Raw genomic sequence first — 8,288 nt, 5'->3', positions numbered from 1 at the left:
TCACAGCAGAAGGCAGAGAGTGTGAACAGCAAGGGGTAACTTTTCTAGCCTTGCTCACTCTTGGGCATCTCTGAAAAGTGACAAAGGGAATGAGTCAAGTAACAGCAACTTAAGATTCACCCTGCGTGGGACAGCCAACCTTTTAATAGCATTCTCAAAACAATAAAAATCATCCTTCAAGACTTAAAAATAGAAAAGAGCAGACAATCCTACTGTTTCGACTGCCTTGTGTCTGATTACCAAAGACTGCCTTTTTAGAACTGCATTATTTTAATGTTCCCACACAATGTTTTTGTAGGGATTTGTAAAAAAAAAACCCCAAAAACTGTTTGAAATAAAAGAGCAGTGCTGAACCAGATTCTCCTCTTAGCTCAGGAGTAGTTCTAGACGTGGTCCTGACACCTCGGCAGAGACACTTTAATGTAAAGCAGAAATAAAGTCCGAGCTGGGCCCAGTTCTGCGTTTTAGGAGAAGTATGAATTTATTTATTCAGGAGGAGGTAGAATATTCTGGTAGACCAGGCCAGCTCTGAAGCACTCAGAGAAATCATGAAAATCTCAGAGTGGTTGTAAAAAATGTTCCTTTTGCCGTTCAAGCAGCTGCACTTGTTTTTACCGGTCAGCTCTTTGGTGAAGAGCTACTTTGGAAAACGTAATCCCTTGGAGTTGTTTGCTCAGTTCCCTTTGTTTTAATTGACAAGCTTAGGCAGTTGAAAGGAAAGGGAAGGAGGGAATTGATCTTAGCACACTTATGGGCATCTCCTCCTGTAACTCATATCATTAAAATGTCTCTTACATAGGCCTTTATTTATTTATTTATTTATGGTTTTAGGCTTGTTTCTGCTCAAGCACAAATCTGGTGAGGCAAGTTATTTTTGTTGTTGTTGTTGCTGCTTTTTTTCTTTTTTTTTTTTCCTTTCTTTTTTGTTTTTCCCAAGGCGGGTTGTTTGCAGACTTTAGAGCCCAAAAAGGTGCAGCTGCTCTAAAAATAACACAGGATCCAAGAACTGGTTTGGGAAGGTCTGAGTCCAGAGGCATCTCCTGAAATGCTGCCATTAGAGGAGAAGCTTTCCTTGTAAACAGAGCTGGCCTAATTTCTAGAGGTGCTGAACATCGACCTGCAGTGCTTGCTGGTAGGTCCTGAACACACAAAACCTGGAAATGGGTCAGATGTGAGTGGCTGGGATTTTATCACAAACGTGTCTGGGCAAACCCACAATTATCGGGCTGAAACAAAACTGAGCAAATAATTGCCCCTCAGCTGCTGACCCCTGTGAGCAGAGCTGGGCTCTGGGGCTCCAGGATACCTGCCAGCTGCTGGGCTGCTCACTGCCACCAGCAGCCTGGTGTCACAGCCACGGTCTGCACGTGATGGATCACCCCTGGGTCTGGCCAGCCTTCGCAGGGTGACGTCCCCAACGCTCCCTCTTCCAGAGGAGACCACTGGTTTTGCCACCCAGGTGCAGAGATTCCCAGAAGGTTTTTCACAGAAGACAGAGAGGAAAAAACCTGGCAGCAGATCCCTTAGACTGGGAGTGGGTCACAGGCAAGACCACCATCGATCCCCCATCACCCACGTGAGGTGTGATCAGGGGAGCTGAGCCTTGCATTGAGTGCAGACACAACATTCTCTGGTTTTGATGTGCTGGATCTTTAATGTTGCATCCACCGCTGAATTAAGCAGTGTTTGCTTTTCAAACCTTCCACATTTGTATTTTTAGCTCTGTTTTGGCATCACTTTTTTGGTTGGAATATATAACACACTGGGTTGTTTAGTGTGCCTGGACCGAGTTCAGCCGATGTGTAACTCCACGGGCTGGAGCAGAAGCTCCGTTCAAGGTGAATTATGCTCTATGGGGCCAAGGAAATACAGCTTCTGTAGAAAGGCAGCCCAGCTCCTTCAGTAAACGCTACACTATTTCCATCCATGGTTATTCCTTTGTGGTTTGGGTTATGTATTTACATTTTACGGAATAAATACTACAGCTTTCCCCATGACTAACACTTCTTAGTAACCAGGGAGCTACTCAAATACGCTCTTGCCTCCTACGAGACCCCAAACCACACTGCTCTGCCCTGGCTCTCTGGCTCCAGCTCAGGGGCATGGTTAACCAGTGTTACATAAGCAATTTTGGGGATCTCAGCTCAGCAGGATGGCTTAGGAGAGCGGGTGCTGGATGCCCTGCGACTGAATTCCTCCAGGACAAACATTTCCAGCACGGCCACTCTCTGATCCCTACAAAACCTGAGTGAGGTCTTCAGACAAAGAGAGGAACACACCCCACAAAGAAGGAGCTGGTTGCTTTTCCCAGTCCTAAAACAGAGGTCTGTTTTAGGAACAGCACTATACAGGCCCTCATGTAAACTTTGTTTATAGACTGGAGTATTTTCAATGAAAATGTTATTTAACTTAAAAAAAGTTACACAGCAGCTACTCCCAAAATTGTTTTTCCTTGTTAAGAATAACACACAGTGTGATACATTTGAAATGGTGATAGCAATATTTCACAAATTTTGATGGATTCATAGTCCAAATACCTTGCTAACAGATGTTTCTTTTAAACTCGGAGTGGTATAGGAATAACTCAGAGATATTACAGTGTCAGCACTGCCTTTTATCTGTGCGTGTCCTTTCGGTGACATCCCTGGGCTTTTCTAATGCATGGGTCAGGTCTGAGCTCAAAAAAAAAAAAAAGTGAAATATGAAAAGAAGGCGTCTGTGATGGTGTGTGAGCTCTGGGGCAGCGCTGGGAGGACACCAAGGCGCTGGTGTGGGTTTGCTGCACTCAGGCACAGCAGCCCCGTGGTTTGTGGCCACAGTCATCGTTTCTGAGCTGGTTTTTGGTTGTGGTTAATTGATGAGCTTAGGAGTTCCCATGGCCACTCCATGACCACATCTTTTGGTCTCATAAATTAACGTGTTCTCACTGTGGGTGACAGTTTGCCCAACACAAAGGGATACCCCAGCAGGGCGAAGGGACAGATTTTAATGCCGTGGTGGAGCTGGCTTGATTTACCATGGGGTTGCTCAGTCTACTCTGTGTCTCCAAAGGATGGTGCATCTGTCACACTTCCTTCAGAGGGTCTTTCCCCAGAGTTGCCTTCTCCACACTGTGTTCATACATCACCCCCAGCAGGTCAGAGAATCACAGAATATCCTGAGCTGGAAGGGATCCACAAGGATCATCGAGTCCAAATCCTGGCCCTGGACAGGACAGCCCCAAGAATCCCACCCTGTGCCTGAGTGTGTTGTGTGTGTCCAGTTAATGTGAGCTAATGGTAAACCAGTTTGTCCCAAACCCCCTCCTGGGAGCAGCCTCAAGCCTTGGGAAGTCTGGTTCTTATTCTCAGCCCAAAGCTGGCCCAGAGCAATTCTGGAGTTGAACTGTGGGGCAGGGAGCATCTTTCCTCCCGGGGACAGACCCCGGTCCGTACCTCTCTGGAGCCGCCAGCTGTGGCCGTACACAGCCCGTGCGGGGCTGGGAAGGCGCCTGTGCACACCTCGGTGGGGTGCGGGAACCCGGCCTGGAGGGAAGGGGGAGAGGGCTATTCAAGCAGCCAGGGAGAAGGATGAGAAAATCTGGAGGACGAGAGGGAATCCAGGGCAGGCACTGCGGATAACCCCCGGTGCTGGCAACGGGCTCCCAACCCCCGGGAGGGGACCCTCGGGGCTGGCGGGGGGTGGGAGCACAGGAGAAACCCGCGCTCTGCCGCCGTGCCCTTCCCCGCGCAGCTGCTTCTGGTTCCCAAGCTCTCCCTCCCTTCTCGTCGGGGGACAGCCGACGAGAGTTTCCCGAGTTTCCCGTCCCGAGCCTCCCTTCCCAGCCCGGTCCCTCGGGGAGCACCGCGGAGCCCCGACCTCCCCGGGGACCCCGCCCCGGCCGTGCGGGGACAGGGCGGGGCGGGAGGGTCCCCGGGGATGCACCTGAGCGGCGCGGGGGATCCCGGAGCACCGCACCGGCCCCGTCCCGCGCCCCGAGGCTCCGAGCGCGGCCGCTCCGCCGGGGGTCCCCGCGCTCCCCCCGCTGCCCGGGCGGCGGAGCGGGCAGGGCCGTCCCCCGCGGGGCCGGGCCGGGCCGGGGGCGGGCCGGGGGCGGCGGGCCGGGCCGGGCCGGGCCGGGCTGGCGGCGAGCGCGGCTCCACGTGACTGCGGGGCCGGCAGAAAACCGGGGCCGGCGGCGGCGGCGGCCGCACTGCGCCGGGCGGCGATCGCGGGAGGCGCTCGGCAGCCGCTGCCCCGGGGCTTTCGGCGCGCTGGGTCCGGGCTGGCTCTCCAGAATCATGGACTGTGCTGATATGCCTTGCTTGCTGTCAGTGAGTACAGCCCTCTTCTTCCTCCGCCTCGCTCCTCGCTTTTTGTTTTCATCGCAGGGCTTTAATTTTTTTTTCTTTTAATTTTTAATTTTTTTTTTTTAAGAAAAACTTTTTTGTTGTTCTTATCCCGGTGTCCCCTCCCGGGGTCCGGCGGCGCGTTCGGACCGGCGGCTGTAGAGCCGCGCGCCCCTTCCTTCCCCGCCGGGCTCCGCCGCCGCCGCTCCCGTCCCGTCCCGTCCTGGCGGGGCAGCGGGGCCGGGATGCGCCGGGAACCCGCCTGCCCGAGGGGGCTGCGGGGCTGCGGACAGCCCGGGCACGGCCGCCGGTCCCTGCCCGCCGGGGCGCGCCGGCTGCCGCTCGAATGGGGGCTGCTCCCCGTGCCCTTTTGCCATTTATTATTACTATTATTACTACTATTATTATTATTTTTAAGTTTATTCGGAAGAGGAGGGGGGTTTCGCTTCTCATCCTGACTTTCCTTCTTGTTTGTTGTCGTATTTTTTACACCCCAGAGACACCATGATTCCTGGTAACCGAATGCTGATGGTCATCCTACTATGCCAAGTCCTTCTAGGAGGTACTAACCATGCTAGCCTAATCCCTGAGACCGGCAGGAAGAAAGTGGCAGAGCTTCAGGGACAAGCCGGATCCGGACGCCGCTCTGCCCAAAGCCATGAACTCTTGCGGGGTTTCGAAACAACTCTGCTGCAGATGTTTGGGCTCCGAAGGCGGCCTCAGCCCAGCAAGTCAGCCGTCATTCCTAGTTACATGCTGGATCTCTATCGACTCCAGTCCGGAGAAGAGGAGGAAAGCCTCCAGGAAATTAGCCTGCAGTACCCTGAGCGATCGACCAGCCGGGCAAACACCGTGAGGAGTTTCCACCATGAAGGTCAGTGATGGGAGGCGGTAAATTCCCAGCCCCGGTAGCGATCGGGATTTCCTTGCGTTTGGAAGCTCACAAATGCCTTTAGAAGCAGGACGTGCCCGGCCCTAAATTTATGGGAGGAAAACCACCCCCCCCAGCCTGCCGTGTGTGGGTGACAGGCGTGCTGCTCGCTATTTTTTCCAGCATCCTGTGCTTAACCCGAGCTTGACCATATTTTGAAGTGCTTTTGCTTCTGTTGACAACAGCGAGTTTCCTTCGGTGCCTCTGCCTCGGGGTCACTGCCTGGGCTCGCGTGGATTTAATGGCTCTGGATCGGATGCGGGAGTAAAGCGAGGGCGGGATCTCGCCCCTGGAGTGTTTCTTTTGAACTATCAAAGCAATTGCTGCCTGCTTTTACTCTTAAGAAAGAAAGAAAAAAAAAAAAACCCAAACCCCGACTCGAATTTAATACTTACAGCTGTGTGTTTATAAGGTTTATTCAATAGACCCTTGTAATCTGATCCAAATGTTTCCTAGCGGATGTTTCTTTTCCAAAGTAAATCTGAATTATTAATCCAGCCGCATCATTACTGCGTTGGAATTTGCTTCTCTTTCTCCCCCTGCCCCCCGTAACAAGGCACCTCTGTGCTCCGTGGCGCCGCATCTCGCCGGGGAGATGATTTTGGAGAGGCTGGGGGAGGAAAAGCTAAAGGGAAAAAGCCTCCCTGAACGGGGGAGGCGAGATGGGAAGGGGTGGAGTGCTCGAGGCGCGGCTGAGCCAGCGGTGCCGGGGCCGGAGCCGCTCCCGGTGCGGCCGGGCGGGATGCGCGGGGGAGCGGAGCGGAGCCGGTGCCTGCCGGGCAGGTGAGGCGTGGGTGTGAGCTGTGGCTGTGCCGGGGCCGTGTGCCCCGAGGCCGACGTGCTCTTGTTTGCTTGTCTTACCTCTTCCCCCCCCCGCCTTCCCTGCTCTCCTCCAGAGCACCTGGAGACCGTCCCGGGTCCCAGCGAGGCGCCCCGGATCCGCTTCGTCTTCAACCTCAGCAGCGTGCCGGAAAACGAGGTGATCTCCTCGGCGGAGCTGCGGCTGTACCGGGAGCAGGTGGAGGAGCCGAGCTCGGCGTGGGAGAGGGGCTTCCATCGGATAAACATTTACGAAGTGATGAAGCCGCTGTCGGAGCGCGCCCAGGCCATTACGCGCCTGCTGGACACGCGGCTGGTGCACCACAACGAGACGCGCTGGGAGAGCTTTGATGTGAGCCCGGCCGTGATCCGGTGGACCAAGGACAAGCAGCCGAACCACGGGCTGGTGATCGAGGTCACCCACCTCCACCACGCACAGACTCATCAGGGCAAACACGTCAGGATTAGCCGATCTTTACCTCAAGGGCGTGGGGACTGGGCGCAGCTCAGGCCGCTCCTGGTCACTTTTGGGCACGACGGGCGAGGCCACGCTCTGACCCGCAGAGCCCGCCGGAGCCCCAAGCACCAGCGTTCCCGCAAGAACAAAAAAAACTGCCGCCGCCATGCCCTCTATGTGGATTTCAGCGACGTGGGCTGGAACGACTGGATCGTGGCACCCCCGGGCTACCAGGCGTTTTACTGCCACGGGGACTGCCCCTTCCCTCTGGCCGACCACCTCAACTCCACGAACCACGCCATCGTGCAGACGCTGGTGAACTCCGTGAACTCCAGCATTCCCAAGGCCTGCTGCGTGCCCACGGAGCTCAGCGCCATCTCCATGCTCTACCTGGATGAGTATGACAAGGTGGTCCTGAAAAACTACCAGGAGATGGTGGTGGAGGGGTGCGGGTGCCGCTGACCTCTCCCTTCCCCGCCGCCCTCTCCTCCCCTTCTCTCTCCCTCCCGTCCCACCCCAGAACTGCTTGCTATAGCTGGACTCTTCTCTAAACTAAACGTTCACCTTGACCTTATTTATGACTTTATGTGCAAATGTTTTTGACAATAATGATCATATATTTTGACAAAATATATTTATAACTACATATTAAAAGAAAAAAATAAAATGAGTCATTATTTTAAAGGTAAATGCATTTTGTGTCTCGCCTCTCAGGGTGCTGCTGAGGCTGTGCTGGCTGGGAGTGCAGCCGGGAGTTTATTTTGTCTCCTTATCTTCTTACCCCACTCCCTCCTTCTCCACTCCTTCCTCCCCCTACCCTCTTTTCACATAAAGGCTTTGCAAATTTTAGTCTTTCTATTTCTCGCCGAGGTACCGCAGATCTCCTGGTGCTGGGGCTGTGCCACGTGGGAGATGAGGGTCCCTGGAGATTTAAGAGCCGCTGGGAATAGAGCCGACCTTGCTAACCTGGCCCAAGCCTTTCCAAAGCAACCCACCAAAAATGCATTTGAAAAGAAGGTGAAGATTTACCTGAGGGCTTTATGCTAAACCCGCTGGGTTTTATACCCTTGCTCTGACTTCAGGATTCCCCAGGTTTTAAAACTATTAACATTTCCCCCCCACCTCCTCCCCTCCCCACTGGAGATTGGGAAGCTTCAAAGGTTTCCACAGGTCCTTTGAAGATCAAATCACTCCATTACAATGCCAAAAAAAAAGAAGAAAAAAAAAAGATATCTGGAGCAGTTAAATATGTGTTAGCTAATAGCTACCTGTGCTGTGTCCTTCTCTAAATTGCTTCCGAGCAGGAAGGTGATTGGAGCCGAGCAGGTACAGTTGGAGGTGTCCAGGGCCTTTAAAACCCTGCCTCAAATGCATTGGAGGGGCTTGGAAAACAGGGAGCTGTGCCTGGGATGGGTGGCCATGTGGGAGTGGGCAAGGGACAGCAGGGTGAAGGGTCCATGATGCTTTCTTTTCCTTCCTTTTTTTTTTTTTTTTTTCCTTCTTTTCCTTTAATGATTGAAGCTTTCCAACCCTCCAAAAGGGGCAGCTTAGTTGAAACCAATAAAAACTGGAGCGGAAAGCTTGCCAAAAGCTTTGGCTCCCTGAAGAGTGCAGGTGGAGAGAGGAGATGGGAGCTGCGGGGGGGAGGAGGAGAGCGTGGCCCTGTGCTTCTCTTGGAAACAAAAATCCCCAGCCCTCGCCCTCCTCTGTGCCACTGAGGCTTTCCCAGCCCTGCATCCCAGCCGTGTTCAGG

The 8,288-nt window shown here is 53.7% G+C and overlaps 1 protein-coding gene across 3 annotated transcripts; it reads left to right on the top strand.

Moving 5' to 3' along the window:
* Positions 1–4,180: 4,180 nt before the first annotated feature.
* Positions 4,181–7,219, top strand: BMP4 (bone morphogenetic protein 4). 3 transcript variants are annotated; one of them, XM_071426117.1, is made up of 3 exons: positions 4,181–4,313; positions 4,826–5,202; positions 6,156–7,219. In XM_071426117.1, the coding sequence occupies exons 2-3, from the start codon at positions 4,833–4,835 to the stop codon at positions 6,995–6,997; spliced, it is 1,212 nt and encodes a 403-aa protein (XP_071282218.1). In that variant the 5' UTR covers positions 4,181–4,313; positions 4,826–4,832; the 3' UTR covers positions 6,998–7,219. The 3 variants fall into 3 exon arrangements, with proteins under 3 accessions (XP_071282218.1, XP_071282220.1, XP_071282219.1); XM_071426119.1 differs by lacking the exon at positions 4,181–4,313 and having other exon boundaries at positions 4,879–5,202; XM_071426118.1 differs by lacking the exons at positions 4,181–4,313; positions 4,826–5,202 and adding an exon at positions 5,217–6,042.
* The last annotated feature ends 1,069 nt before the right edge of the window (positions 7,220–8,288 follow it).

The sequence above is a fragment of the Agelaius tricolor genome, unplaced genomic scaffold (assembly GCF_023055355.1).
Source record: "Agelaius tricolor isolate 1412-34295 unplaced genomic scaffold, bAgeTri1.0.p SCAF_5, whole genome shotgun sequence".
Lineage (NCBI taxonomy): Eukaryota > Metazoa > Chordata > Aves > Passeriformes > Icteridae > Agelaius > Agelaius tricolor.
This window is presented reverse-complemented; position numbering and strand designations above follow the sequence as displayed.